This window comes from Elaeis guineensis, chromosome 15 (genome assembly GCF_000442705.2).
Source record: "Elaeis guineensis isolate ETL-2024a chromosome 15, EG11, whole genome shotgun sequence".
NCBI classification, from domain to species: Eukaryota; Viridiplantae; Streptophyta; class Magnoliopsida; order Arecales; family Arecaceae; genus Elaeis; species Elaeis guineensis.
In genome coordinates this window covers 72,647,731-72,663,680 of record NC_026007.2, presented here as the reverse complement: position 1 = coordinate 72,663,680, position 15,950 = coordinate 72,647,731, and the positions used below count along the sequence as shown (strand labels likewise).

The following is a 15,950-nucleotide window of genomic DNA, read 5'->3' as shown; positions in this document are numbered from 1 at the left end:
TAGGCCTAATATTAAGTCTATATAAAGTTATAAACCTGCAAACTATCCACCTCAAAAAAAAATAAATAAATAAATAAATAAATTCATGAAAAAGACTTTTGGTTTTGAAGGTTGTTTACGAGTATTCAACGTATCACATATTTGGCCTAAATGATAGTGGTCTCATAAATGATTGTATTGTATCTTTCACAAGAAAGAATGATTATTCTTCTCCTCTTTTCATAACATCAACCATTAGATTGTATCTCGTATAGATTTTAAAATAATCTAATCTTTTTTTTCCATCTATCTTTGTAGATCTCAAAGCAGATATTGTACTTAGCGAAGGAATGAGAATTATTAATTATTTCGCATGAAAGATACAACCCAAACGATATCCGAATATGAATATCTGCTATGTTTAAACTCTAAAACGAGAAAGTTGGATCATTTATATCTTTTTTAATTGGAAAAGATATGAGGTCCCGTTTCCATTTGTCATCTTTAGCATGCATCCCACCGTAACATTAATAAAACAAATGAGAATGGCATCGCCCTTTTGTTCTACTGAAAAAAAACAACAACAAATGAGAAAAAGAAGGGGATCACATGATGTCATCGATCTCTTTTACCTCCAAAGGGAGGTTTCCTTTGTTTTTTTAATTTTTTGGGTTAAAAAAAAAAAAAGAGAGAAGTTCTCTTACTTTCTTCTCCACTAAGGATGGAGAGCAGTAGCCTCAACATATGGCCAATCATTACATTAGCCTAACATAAATAATCAAAAGAATAAATGATGGAGCATGTAAAAATTCTCATCTTAATAGATTTCTAGAAGCATCATCACCAATTCGGTGCTGAAGAACCATTCCACTAAAGTAAAAGGCTTCATGTTTATCATGAAAGAATAAAGCTTTAGATTTGGTTGTATCTTATTTAGCCGAGCATTCTGATGGTGTTTTTGAATGAATTTTATTTTGTTTCCTTCTCTTCTACGCTATATTATATTTTCTGATTTTATTAGATATACTCATACTCAGAACTTCTGATTTTTTTTTTTTTTTTTTTAAGTTCAGAATTGCAGTTGGTTTATTCGCTACGATGGATTCCAACATGATATATTTCGATGGAATTGAGTTTCATCAACGGCTTGCGATGTTAAAAGATGTTATCAGAGATGAAGAGTGGAGAGCCATCTGATGGAAGGACCAGATGTATTAGTGGGCCCACCACGGCAGAGGCCGAGTCCCCTCCTATCCGCTGCGATGAGGGCGCACTCCGTCGCGTCACGTTGCGCTCAGGACCACCAGATCTGGCCCGACAACGCGATCTGGCTGGGATCCACGGCATCGCAGGTGCCAAAACGTCGCCTTCTTTTGAAATAAATGGACACACACATGCACATGCACATGCACATACATACATACATACATATAAATATATGTACAATATAAAATGGAAGAGCAATATACTAGCAAAAAAAAAAAAGCAGGAGAAATAGAAAAAGTGCTATACATAGAAGTAACATGTTTTCAGTGAGGTATCTACGTTTCCTGGGCATTGCTATCATTTTTGAAACCAGCTACGAAGCACTGATTAAAATTAGTGTTGGCCACCCTGGTGTAAAATATAAGTGATTTGCATACAAAAAATTGCCTGCCGAGTTCCCAATAAATTATTCAAGCCAAACTAGAGAGCTTGATGTATGTGGGATAGCTATAAAATATGTGGGAACCGGCGTGATCTTTCTTTAGGATAAGACTTCCCACACATCAAGCTTTGCAGTGATGGAGAAAGCTGGCTTTATCCGCCGAAAATTATGGGTCGGGCTTGGCATGATGTTACAGGGCAATGAAATAGATTCCAACTAGCTAGAGAAGGACCACAGTCCAAAGGGGATGGGGCCATGCATGGTCTCAATTAATGAGATGAGCCCTGCGGTCTTGTCTCCAGAGTTAAAACTCACCCAATCATGACTAATTCAGGGGCTATGGGCCGCCCTTCCATCATGCGATAAAGCCAGGCTCAGCTCAATGTCAAAGTTTATTAATGGTAGGCCTTCGGTGCTTCACTTCAGCCTTTACTACTCTTCGAGACAGTGGTTGTAATGGATGTAACACAATATGTCATAACGTGGATTACCACAATTTTTTTTAATAAAAGAGACCTTGGGGTAGTGACAATGACTAGGTCACCACTTTGGCTCAGCCAAAGCAATCAGCATCTATTCTATTTTCGTAGGTTATAAACTGAAAAACTATTAAGATGCTCCAAGATTTTCGACAATTTTTTTTTTTTTTTTTTTTCAAATGTGGTGCTATTGCATGTATTCATGAACAGAATGAAAGCTTATGCACCTACGAGGGCAAGAGCTATTGCTTTTGGATTGTAGACTTGGGCGCAACAGACCAGGGTTGGGTTTCAAGTCATACCTGTCATATTACTTTTCGGCGAAGGATGGATAATATCTAGCTTCATTAAATACTAGGGTTTTTTGTTCTTTTCTGAGGAAAATGAAGCACTAATTTAACAGCCTACCTTGGCATTAGTTTGAGATAAAATGTGACAGGACATGCATCCAATGTTGTTAAAGCCCTGGTGACCTTAGAATGGGTTGAAGGGACCATCTTATCTTGCTTTAATGGTGACGCAAGACATACCGAACTTATAATGTTAAACAACTACAAATATCAAATGATTCAAATCTCAAATCACATATGTATGTACATGTATGTATGTATGTATCTGTTGTGTATCTATATATAATAATAAATATATAACTAAAAAGTTACAACTATATTTTTATATAATTTAAGCTGCTTTTTAAACTACTTTTGTAATGGTCACCGCTTAAAGCCACGCATACCACATATTCATTAAAAGCACATTCTGAAATGTGGTGTTTGTTTGCGCATTGAAGCTTGTTTGGTATGGCAAGTTGAAAATGCCGGACAGAGACTCCTGCTTGAACTAGTGGATGGTTTGGCATTAACTCGGCTCATCAATACAAAGTTCTTTTTGCTCAAGAACAAACAAACGAGGTTTCTTGTAAAAGCGAATTGGAATTTTTCTGTCTAAAGACGAAAAAAAGGATGGACTTGGAGTCAAGGACTTGAGCCATATGAACCTTTCCCTCCTTGTTAAATAGGGCAGGAGAATCCTTTCGAATGACCCGGGCTTATAGAGAAGATAGATACAACTTGCGTATCATAACAAGGTTGGACTTATTATGGTATCGGAAGTCTATTAGAAGATGCTCCAATCTTTGGCATGACATCGGTGGTGCCTTTCTGATTTTTCGGAATAGAACTAGATTCCAGATTGGAAATGGTCAAGGTACTCTTTTTTGAAAAGATAGTTGGATTTGTGATGCACCACTGCAAACTATCTTCTCCTTGTTGTACAAATACAACTATAGGAAAAAATGACACAATTGTGGATACCATCAACTTTAGGTGATAGACCTGGAGGATTGGGTTGCTAGGCTGCTTCACATTTGAGGTGCAAATACGTTTTTGTCAACTTTTCTCTTTCTTAGCTTATATTGGATTTGGATGATAATCAATTGGTGTGGAAAATGAATAGTAAAGGAGTCTTCTCCACTGCTTTATCAAGTCTTAAATACCAAATGTGGTTTTGCTCCATCTCTTTGGAGTCTAAAGATGCCTCTCAAAATTAAATATTTTCTAGAGCTTAGCTAAAAGAGAAGATTGAGTATTTTCTATCACCATGTATCCGCTTTTGGAAAATCTTTGCCTTAATTATGGACAAAAAAGAGACTTTCTCCAAATCTATTCAACCTGTTATTTTCTTATGCCACTTGCAGCAATGGTCTAGATTTGTTGCATGGAAAGAAAGAAATGCAAGAAATTTTCTTTATTAAGAAATCCTCATTGATCTCTATAGCTTTAGTTGGCTTGCAATTTTTTCATGATTGGTCAGCTCTTTGCAATCCTAATCAGATCGCTGCCGAGTGCTGTCCTAAGTAAGATGATTAATTACCTCCTGCATCCTTTGTTTTGAAGAAGCAGAACATGAGCTGGATGTTCTTGTTGTTGCAGCCATGGTTCTTCTTCACAGACTGTTTCAGAAGCAGCCATTATTTTCCCTCTACTTGTAAACCTTTTTTTCTAGTTTGCTTATTTCTTCTATGCTGTTAATATCTACAATTTCTGCTAATAAAGACCGGATGGCATTTTTCCCAACTCCCTTTTAATCAAAAAAAAAAAAAAAAAATGTAGTTCTAAATAAAACAATTCGAATGTAACTTAGTTTTTTCTTTTTTTGATGAATAGGGAAGCTAAAAAGCCACCTGACTTTTATTAAAGTGTGAATATGTACAGAGTGGTATTTACAGGGAGCAGAGAGTTTGAAAGTGTGAGAGGTTACAGGATTTCAAGTTCTGAGCTAGAATAACCAGTAACCCTCAAGTGACACTCTAAATTCCAGGCATAGCAGTAGTTCACATTCTATTCTGGTTGTGACCACACAGACCCAGGATAGATTTGCTATGGATGTAGGTACGAATGACAATCTGACATGTCATAATATCCTTTCAAAAAAAAAAAAAAAAGAAAAAGGACAACCTAACATGCCATGAGATGATTAACTTTAGTTTATGCCTGAGCCAGACTACAAAAGAACTGCTAGATCTGCATGGACATGCAAAAGAGGACTTTCACTTGAGATGTGAAATTAATATACATATATGGTCCCAACCTGACATGTCATGTGACTTGCTAGCACCTAACAAGAGCTTCACATAAACACCAATTAAGTACATATTGGCACCCCCCTCCCCCTGCATGGTCTACGACAGAAGCATGCTTCAAGTTGTACGCATCCTTTTCAACACATCGACGGTTTCAAAACCCTTTTTCCACTCTGTTTATCCAAAAAGCCAACCTACCGTTTGTAACTATTCAATGTGTGTCATAATTTAGGATATTATCCAAAGAGACTAGTTAGAAGATATTATTTAGATTCCTCGGCTCCATATAAATATCCAAGATCTATTTGATACATAATCAATATAGAACTAAATATATGTATGCACAGGTCCTTTACATATTTCTCTTGTTTAAGCTCCGCTATCCCTACCAGACTAGAGATCTAAATTTAGTCAAATTTAATTATAAGTAGCAAAATCCAATCACAAATGTATAATTAGCTCATAGTCAGCCCATATGAACCTGTGCAACAATATCTCTTAGTTTGCCTGGCTACAGATTGAGCCTCTCTAACATGATTTTTGACAACTCAAACTCTCTCTTTTTTTTTTTTTTTTTTTTAAGTCAGAATATATTATTTAGATTTTTTAGTCCTATATAAATATCCAAGATGAATCTAATATATACCTGGTGCGGGGTTAAATATATGCTCATACAGATCTTTGCAATGTGAGCAGTGAAACAAATGGTTGGTTGGCATCGTATCACTAGACGTGCTTTATATGCAGTAAATAGCTGGGGAAAAAGTTCACTACTTTACAGAGTGCCATGGCCCTTCTCACATGACATGAACTCTTGAATCTTGAGAGCACCTTTGAATGGTGGACTGTCCAGGAGGTGAGTTGATTGGAACTCCCCCGGACTAAGACTTGTCCAGTGTAACTAAGACTTTCTGGATGGCATATCACTCATTTAAGCCATTAATTATGGGATAGTCCAATAGTTAGAAAAGCTTAAAAAACGGTAGCAGCTCATAGTCGCGTGACTTAAGCCTACACCACTCCAGTCGACAAGTGTCAAATAGTTATAATAAACTTTGTAAGCTTGGTTGGACGCAGATCGTAGTGCGATGAGTAAAGTTCATATTCTCCTTGAGTGCAAATAGTAAAATATAGGTTTATATGCCTCCTCTTTTAGCCCACTATCCTGCACCTGCTAATAGCTAGTCTTTTACTTTAGCAACCTCATAGCTCAATTTTAACACAAAATGAGTTCATCCTTAGTGGCCCTTGCGAGGAGAACTTATAGGCTCTCAAGATTGTCCCTTGAGGAGAAATAATATAAAAAGGAGAGAAGCAGTTCACAAGAAGATAATTTATAATATTTGAAAAGAAATATTTGTGTTTGTAGGCATGTCTACCTCTTCACATAGAGCCATCACAATTGTTCCTATGCTTTCTTATAGGCCAATCAACTCAAGAACAAAAGCAATCTACAGACTTTTTTGATTTTAAATATCTAACCAATTAATGAACTTCTTATAACAAATCAAGCATGAGACCCAAAGCTTTTAAGATAACGGTTTTTTTTTTTTTGATGGTAAAGGAGGCAGTGAACCTAACTAGGTCCTCTGTCTCTTAATACAGCCTGAAAAAAAAACATGCAAACAACAAAAAAGAAGACAACCAATGCATATTCCCGGAGGTATATGTCTGTCAGCAGCTGTTACAAATGTAAGAATTTTGTGTCCCGAACCTGCCTAACATGGCCAACTTGTAACACAAGTTGGAGACTTGGTATATCTTAGAGCTCCTAATTTTAGTGGCATCTTTTCTTCTTGCTAATCTCATTTAAGATATTTCTGGGTGCAAACAAATGTTTTCAAACTCCAGAGCTTAGAAAATTGAAATTTATATGATAAGACAATAAATCTAATTTTACATGACAATATATGCTTGTGAAGTTTCTTTCCTTCTTCTTTTAAATGCTTGATTCATCCAAACAGGTAAGACATTTATCTTTTAGGTCACTGTCTAGTGGAAATTTTCTTGATCAGGTGCCTGTAGCAAAATAAACTTTGCTCCACAATACATTATTGCATCATATGAGGATCATTCTTGCGTTATCATAAGAAGTCCTGCCTTCCATCAGCTGTGAAAGGAAGGGTTAAAGAAGTCTGTTTTGTCTAGTGCTTAAAGAAGTCTACAATCGCTATCAATATGAACCAGTACAGTGAACAAGGAAGGGTTAACTTACTCATAATTTTCATTTAAAGCAAACTCGATTCGTCCTATGCTTTTATATATAAAGCACTGACGCATTTCCTAGAGTAGGCTTATTATTTCCTAATCAACTTGCACAAAGCAAGAGAATCAAATGTGTTTAAATTATTCTATCTTAAGACCAATAAGACTTATATAAGCCAAAGCATAATGATGGTAGACTAAACTAAGCACTGAAAACGAATCCCTTTATAATCCAAATAAACAGAAAAAAAAAAAAAAGAAGAATCCCTTTATTAGCTAGTGCTAGGTATAGAAAACCTTGTTCTTTGCTTTCTTTTAAATTTTTAATGGTGGGCGGAGCATAAGACTCGATCTTATTTACCAGCTATTCTTAAGAACATATCTGCAATTTTTATTTTAGCGGCGGGTTTAATTTTAAAGGGAATTTTTTCCTCTATAGAAACTATGCTAGTTGAAGACCAACCAACAGGCATAATCCTTTCAAAATCCTATTGTCCTTACCATCTTATGGGCACAATACAACTTTTATCGATTTTTCAAAATAATTTTTTTAATATATAAATAGTTTAAAAATAATAGATTATATTTAATATCTCAGATCATCATCATGTTATAATTGACCAAATTTGATATGAAATTCAATCAACCAACAGGATTCTGGTCCATATTGTGTAGGTATATGTGTCATATATATATATATATATATATATATACAGAACCAATCCAATTTTTTGCATAAAATTCCATAGCTTTAACTCAGAACTTTATTATATAAAAAAAAAATAATTAAAAAAAATGAATTGACTGAAATGGCTGTGTACCTATCAATGCACACTACATTGGAAATGAGAACTGCATGGTAGCTATGCAAAGGACAAAGAGAAGTAAATGCAAACACGCAAGATGAGTGACTCACTCTGACTCCTCTGATCTCAAATGGCCTCCAAAACTAAATCATTCAGTGGTCCCCCTGTCCCTCCATAGATCCTGTGCGAGTACAGCAACTCTAATGCCCTCTCCTTATTTTCAAATAGTAGGATACATTTGTCCATAAAGTCATACCGGAAAGTGCAGTGCCATTCCTTTTCCATAAAGAAGGAAAAAAAAAAATTCCTTTGCTTGTGGTGGTGATAGTAGAAAGAGGATCTTTGTTATTAAAGGGACTGCCCACTTTTTCCCCACCCAGAATTCCACAAAAGAACACAGTGTCATACCTTTTCTCAATTTTCTATACCCATGCCCTTTTCTCTGCCACCTTTGTCCTCCCCCACCGGCAGTCTCCCAACCTCTGCTTTCCATAATTAAACATCACTACATGCCACTATGCTTACCCACCCAACATCACTTCGTCCCCCTCCTCTCTCTTTCTCCTGTACTAGAATCAAAACAACACCCGTGAGTCCAGTTTCCCACAAAGCAATGGGGAGGACGCATGCAGCTCCATAGTTGGTATGTGATTCAGATCTCAGGCCAATTCTCTTCCATATGGTGATGCTCTTGTTGAAATTCCAATTGGCTCTCAAGTTTTTGATGGTTCTTTGTTTGGAATTCTTCTTGTTTGAGGGCTTTAATGATGGTTTGTAACATTCAACTCTGTAGGATTGTAGATTTGTTGCTTGACATGGTGGTGGGTGTGTGAGTTAGCTGTCAGCGCATAGCTTTTGAATCTTTTTCTCTGTGCTTTTCCAATGGTTGAAGTGTTCTTTGTGAATTCTGATCCTGGATGTTTTTTCAGATGAGTTTCTTGATTCTGGATGACTTTGATTTCTATCTTTTGATGATGCTTTTGTTGCCCATGGTTCTCTAATTTTGCAATTTTAAGGGTATCTGATTCTCCAGTATAAGCATTTTATATGCTGATGCTCAATGCTTTTTTCAAAAAAAAAAAAAAAATCTAAAAGTAAAATAAAAAACCTTTTGAAGGATAAAGTACCACAATGTAATGAGAATTTTCATTTCCAAATGCCGTCGTTCTTGCTACGTATCGAGAGATTTAGCATCTTGGAATTTTAGGTTGTCAATGTGATACTTTGGAGTTTAGACTACTTCTAAACTATTAATTTTGTTCCATTATGCTTTATTTATCTGCTCTGATGCTAACCTGCTTATCTTTTGGCATCAGATTTTAATTTCCTAGTCCTTCTACAAGATGCTTGGAGAATGAAAATACCTAGTACTTGTGTATTCAAGGGACTGATTGCTATCCTGTATGCAGTTGCTAACTAACAAGGCTTTCGAGTGCATAAACTGATCAGGTTGCTCCTTTTCTTTGTTTAGTTGCATAACTTTGTATTTTCCCAGCATTTTGTCAGATTCCACCTACAATTATAGAATAAAACTTGTACTCAGTCTGTCCTTGAACGCACTCACACTTGTTCCTATGTACCCTAATTTCTATAGTTGTTCATAGAACCCTATGATTCTAAATTTCTAATTGTTAAACAGAGCTCCATGTCACCAATGATATTTGGCTTATTGGGTTATTCATGATAAAGGTATTGCACTTGATTAGAGGATATATAATTATGTTGTTTGAGTGCTTTTCAACTACGTATTTTCCCCCTTTCTACGTTTGGTGTTTGAAAGATTGTGCTCCTATTGCCCTTTTAAAGACATCATTCTGAATTATGTAGCCTAGTCCCTTTGGAATATAAATATTGATGATGTTCTGATTTGCTTTGGCTATATCTCCGGTTTTTTTCCTTTTTGGTTTGTCTTGGATTTGGCTTCTTTAACTTTAAGAGGAACGTACACGATCTCCAGTTCTGGAAAATTTTATATGCAGATTAGTGAGGTCTAATAACATTAGAAAAGATAAAATTACTGTAAGAGATCTTTTTCAACTTTTTAATTACTATTATAATGCTGCTGTATCTCTTGGAAAATTTTTCATCGTTATTGTTGCTTATTTAAAGAAGTTTTGGAAGTCTTCTTGGATACTGGAATTATTGCTGATAATTGGATGTTTCAGTCTCCATGCATAAGCAAGGCATACTGTGTCATGTCTCCTGTCAGTGTAACTAATTTCAGAAACTTCAGTTTATTTCTGCTGTATCAATTTGAAATCTAGTCTGACTATTGAAATGTGAAAGATTGTTAAAAATATATATATACAAATGCCTGTAGTCTCATATATTTCTGATACACAGAAAATTAAATCACGCGATGCATATTACACCACAATCTTGCCAGATTATATAAGGCTTAATATATGCAAGATGAGTTATTTAACTACACAGGGCTTTATGCAATTAGTTGGTTGCTGGTTGTAGCCAATCAGGGTTTAACATTTTGATCAATATATATTCACATGAAAAGAACCCCTCATTTCTTTTATGCTAAATAAAACTTGACTTCCCATGACTTGAACAGAGAACACTTTGAATTGAGGATCAAACATAAAAAAGCTGTAAGATGTCAAGTTCCTTGTTGTATTTGGCAATTATTTCTCAACCGAAACCCCCCCCCCCCAAAAAAAAAAAAAATCAGGTTTATTTATGTTAGACAACCGAAATTATTCAAATCATGAAACTCCTTTCCCCCAACCTTCATGCCTATTATCCAATCAATTGAAACTTGAATGCTCATAATGTTTTTATTGTTTCATATATCCAGTGATTTTATTGGTGAAGTACTGTCTTTTTTTAGGAACTTTGATGTTGCTTGGAAACAAAATTCATATGTCTTTTATATGCATTTCCACTTTTTAGAGCCATACTTGTGTTTAGATTTTTAGATGGAACACCTCAAGCTTACACACCATGTGATTTGGCATGCTAGGGCTGCATGCCAAGGCCTTCTGAGTATGCAAGCACGTGTATGTTCCTGCCTTTGCAAATACATCTAAAAACTACCCATTTTTTTCTAAAATTTCCCTTTTCTAACATGTTTCTTAGCAAAAGTTTTCATTTTAATAATTTCTTTTTTTTTTTTTTTTTTGTTTACATATCCTTTAACCTTCTCATTTATTCAATGTCTGGCCATTGACAACCCTAAATTTATCCAACAAGCCTTGCCGTCTCAGTGTGGTAGTATCCCTAATTATCAAAACCATCAAAACTCAGCGAGTTCAATGCCTAGGTAGCATCAGCCCTCTTGGTTGGTATCAACCATCAAGACTACCTTTCAACAAAAAAGCAGCCTCCCATGAAACCTGAAGAACCAGTTAATGAACACGAAAGTTTACCTTCATGGTTACAGAATTTGTGCTCATGCAACTTGCGAGTGAAGAGCAATGCTCCAGAGATCACCAACACATAAGAAGTCCAAAATATATCAATCTTTTCAAATATTTCATGCTCTTTTAATTAGTTTCCTTCACAGGTGGATTTCAAGACAGATGAGGACTCAAAACAATCATCCACCCTCTTCTACTTTTCCGTTCCTCATGATATTTAGGTGCTTTTAATCTTTTATCCTTCCCATGAAGTCCCCTAAGTAGGCACTCGGAAACTTAAGCTCTTTAACCAGGACGAATAAAAAAACATTAGATGTCACATGCAAGACCATGACCATACAAATGTCACCACAAATCCAAATGCCTTCTCAATAGTCAATATACACAGACCCTTCCAAATAAGGCATCATTTTTATTTCTCAAAAAGTTAGACTTTGCAGGTTACTTTAAAGCACCATGATCATTTTAATATGGGAGCTAACAATAAATAGTATCAAGGAAGGTAGAATAGGAATCGGGATATGTGCCGACCGATTGGTGGTACAAATCGGTATGGATTGATACCAGACCGGATCGATGCCCATGCCGACATAGAGGAGAAAAAAATTGGGGAGGAGGAAAAGAGAGAAAGAGGGGATGAGGGGAGGGAAAAGGGGGGAGGGAGGGAGAGGATGGTCGAAGGAGACATTGGTGGTGGCCACAGGCACAGGTAGGCCATGCGGGTGCTCAGAGGGCCGCCAAGGCCTCCGCCACATCTTAGTCGAGAGAGAGAGAGAGAGAGAGAGAGAGAGAGAGTGGGGGAGGGAAAGAAAAGAAAGGAGGGAAAGCTGTCGGAAAGGCCGCTGGAGGGTCTTTGATTGGCCGTCGTGGCCATCGAACAACGCAATCTGCGGTGCCATGGATGTGAAAAAAGGATGATCGCCCTTGTTTCATGGGGTTTTTTTAAAAAGAGCCCGATCATAATGAAGTTGACAAATCCATTGCTAGTTTCACTATTCATCGTCATTTTCAAAAAAATGTGATGAGTGAACAGGAATGGTTGCCCCTATTCCACAGCCATGGCTCCATCCATGCATTTTCTATCGCTCGGTGGCCATGACAACCACCCGACACCCTCTGGAGGCCTCTTCGTCGGCTTTGCCTCCCCTCCGGTACTATCGTTTGCCCTCTCTCTCTCAATTAAAGATTCTATCGGGCGATACCGAATCACGAAGGCCTCCACGGCCATCTGATGGCCTAAACGAGCCACCGTTAGTCTCTGACGGCATCGTCTCCTCTTTCCCTCCCTTCCTCTCTCTCTCTGTTCCTCTTTCTCTCTCTCTCCTCCGATGTTCTGATTTACCCGGCTGAACCGTCCTAATTTACCATCGATATAGCTCGAATACCCTGAACTGTTTGGTTCGGGACTGTTCGGCGAACCCGGAATAGTATCCAAACCACCCATATCTTTTGGATGGCTGACCTAATGCCACAAATTTAGCAGTTTGTTTTAATCATGGATTCAAATGTCCTGCTTTGCCTTGCTGTGCCTAGCCATGTAATAGTGCACATATCATGCCTGCCAGGTATGGTCATGGTAAAAACATGCATGCCAAAAGGCGTGGGATGGGAAGTTGGTGTAGAAAAATTATTTAATCTTTTCCAATTACCAATAGAAAATGATAGACCAAGATTGCAACTGATATCCTTCCTTCACAACCTTCATATGCAAACCATAATGAAGTCTTCAATCATTGATTTTTTGGGCCCTTCCCTTTTTTGCTGCTAGCGTGGGGTACAAAATGCCTGTAGACCAGACGGAAATAAGTCTGACATGTCCCTCCGCCAGCACAATGATAGCAGAGGATATTTATTGACAATTTGCAAACAAAGATTTGAGTGTTCGATGACGATGATTTATACTTACCTTTTATTCGTTTTCCAAGACGAATAGCTTCCCTTTGTATTGCTGGAAGTTTTGGGCTGCACAGCCTTGTTAACAATCCATTATATGCAACTTGGAGACAGTACAGGCTGTTAGCCTGATACATTGTATACTAGCTTAAATTGCTATATGTTATGGGTTCTACCTTCATTTTGTTTTCAAATGTCCATAAATGAGTTTTACCAGCTAAATTGCATTTCTAGATCTTAGAATTAGATCTTCCATGATAACTGCAGAAGCCCTGTGGAAGACTAAAGCCATGCTCATAGTATGTTGCTGAAGAAATAGTCCATCTTCCTTGCTCAGCCGGCCACTTTAGATGCTCCCAGATAAGACTCAAGAGAACATGTGATCTTTTTCCACTATCAAATGTATGGTAACTTAAAGCAAATCATCTGTTCTGAATTCATGAATTATCACTTTGCATTCCTATAATTCGATCTAAGAAACCTTATGGTCTTTTTTAGGGCCATATGTAGTTCTATTTTGCAATCATGCATTTCCTCTACATAGCTTCTAGCATGAAAATTAACTTGTGGGATAATAGTGGAGATTTAATATTAGATAACCCGAAACATCCTATCACGTCATGCATGATACCTGTTCTAGTTCATATACATGCATGGCTTGACTTTTGTCACCATATATTTAGTTTCGGCTGCTTATAGAGTGAGTTTACGGCACAAAAAGACTGAATTCTCTTTCATGGTCACTGAAATATATTTGTGAATGCAGCTGAAGGAGACACAAATCCAACCTACCAGATAAGCATTTCCCTCGGGCTTCAACATGAACACATCCAACCATATTGAAGCATCCGAAGATGTGTCTGAAGTCAGCAGTCAAGTGGCTTCTAACATCTCTCTCCAACAGTCCTTCCCATGCCACAACGAGGAGGGTGTGCCCATCTCTCTGCAGCCTACATCACTCGACCTCTCGCTCACCGTCAAGTTAGACTCATCATCACCAGCTGTTATCTCCTTGTCGAGCACCAGTGAGAGCAGCAGCGATACACGTGCTTGCAATGCTCCCAACCCCCGGAGAGTCTTCTCCTGCAACTACTGCCAGCGTAAGTTCTTCAGCTCCCAGGCCTTGGGTGGCCACCAAAATGCTCATAAGAGAGAACGGACTCTTGCGAAGAGGGCCCTTAGAATGGATGCATTCCCATACGCTTATGGGAGTATTGCATCACTGCCCCTTAATGGTTCGGTATTCCACTCACTGGGAATCAAGGCTCATTCTTCAGTGCATCGAGGCATGGTTAATGAGAGGCAGGAAAGCAGGAGCAGTCCAAGGTTTGCCCGGGGCTTGCTCGGGCCAATGCCGGACTTTGCGGAGGATGATGAAGTGAATTTTTACTGGCCGGGGAGTTTCCGGCCATCGACAAACTCAGGTTTTGAACTGATGGGGAATCCTAACTTGAATCGTTCGACCAGCGATCCCCTCACAGTTGAGGAGCTTGATCTTACTCTCAGACTTTGAGTGGTTGGTCTTTGTTGTTGTTCTCTAGTATTTGCTTTTTATCTTGATATTTTTATTTTTGTGGACAAGTGTTTCTTCCAATGTTGTACAGGAAGGTATGTGATGGAACATATATAGGTCTTTGCTGTGAGTCTTTTTTCTTTTATCTAGGCTAAGCTTAATTTGTTTCCTTGTTGAATCATATTTAGTGATCGGTATGTGTTTTTTTTTTTTCCTTTTTCAGAAAAAAAAATATTTTGTGCTTGTTATACTGATGCTGGATGTTGCTTGTATATTTGGTTATATTCAAATCTAATGGTTATTGTTTGCCTGTCCTATTTTTTCTATTCATAGATGGTTTTGCTGTCCAAGGTATGAAACGGAAGAGGTTTCTTTTTCTTAGCAAAAAAATTAAAAAAAAACTGTGGTTTCTTTTTGTGCCAAATATGATGCCATATAAAAATCATAATACAAATTATCCATCATCCAGTTTAGAGCTCCCCGAACCTGAGTCGAAATCCATTCAAGTCAGTAACTCTCTCTCTCTCTCTCTCTCTCACATTTACATATATATGTGTATATACATACATACACACACAAATATATATATATATATATATATATATATATATATATATATATATATATATATATATATATATATATATAGGGAGTACATCAAGTGAAAGGAGTGACTTAATGTAAGAGATGAGAAGACATAATAATAATTCTTGATTCACATGAGTGCCAAGGAATGGATAAATCCTAGGAGTATTTGAACAGTTTGAACATCCACGGTGCTCATTTGAACCGTTGATGTGGATGCAAGGGTTATTATTATGTTATCTCACCTCTCATATTAAGCCATTTTTCTCATTTGATACTAAGGCTAAAATCGGATCGCTTGTGGATCGGATATCACAATGTTCATATTCATATTTATTTTGTTTGACGAATACAAATACGTATACGGATATTATTCGGATGTAAAAATTTATATCTATATTTGTTTTAAATAGATAAGGATATAATTCGGATACTAGAAATATAGATATAATTATATATATTACTTAGATAATTAAATTTTATGACTACAGAATCAAAGATATTATTAAATAGATGATAAATCAAATTAATAACATATTTATATAGTTGTATATTTTTTTAAAAAAATAATAAGTACTATATAAAATTATGCAGAATTACATATAGATTCAGATATTTAACTATGGATCGGATAGTTGTCTATTCATATCCATATCCATTTTTCTTTGACGGATATGGATACGGATGTGGATATTAGTTGAATCTTCAAATTTCTATTCATATCCGGATTGATTCAGATATAAAAATAAATTCGGACAGATAATATCCATACTACTTTCATCGCTATTTGATACGCTTTCTACACACACACACACACACACATATATATATATATATATATATATATATATATATATATATATATATATATATATATATATATATTTCTC

The 15,950-nt window shown here is 36.7% G+C and overlaps 1 protein-coding gene across 7 annotated transcripts; it reads left to right on the top strand.

Annotated features, from left to right (window-relative positions):
* The first annotated feature begins 7,999 nt into the window (after nucleotides 1–7,999).
* LOC105058684 (zinc finger protein 4) lies at nucleotides 8,000–14,725 on the top strand. 7 transcript variants are annotated; one of them, XM_029268515.2, is made up of 4 exons: nucleotides 8,001–8,341; nucleotides 9,108–9,147; nucleotides 13,230–13,364; nucleotides 13,729–14,725. In XM_029268515.2, exon 4 carries the CDS (start codon nucleotides 13,783–13,785, stop codon nucleotides 14,473–14,475), a length of 693 nt encoding a protein of 230 aa, XP_029124348.1. In that variant the 5' UTR covers nucleotides 8,001–8,341; nucleotides 9,108–9,147; nucleotides 13,230–13,364; nucleotides 13,729–13,782; the 3' UTR covers nucleotides 14,476–14,725. The 7 variants fall into 7 exon arrangements, with proteins under 7 accessions (XP_029124349.1, XP_010939992.1, XP_029124348.1 ...); XM_010941688.4 differs by having other exon boundaries at nucleotides 9,015–9,147; XM_029268516.2 differs by lacking the exon at nucleotides 13,230–13,364 and having other exon boundaries at nucleotides 8,000–8,341.
* The last annotated feature ends 1,225 nt before the right edge of the window (nucleotides 14,726–15,950 follow it).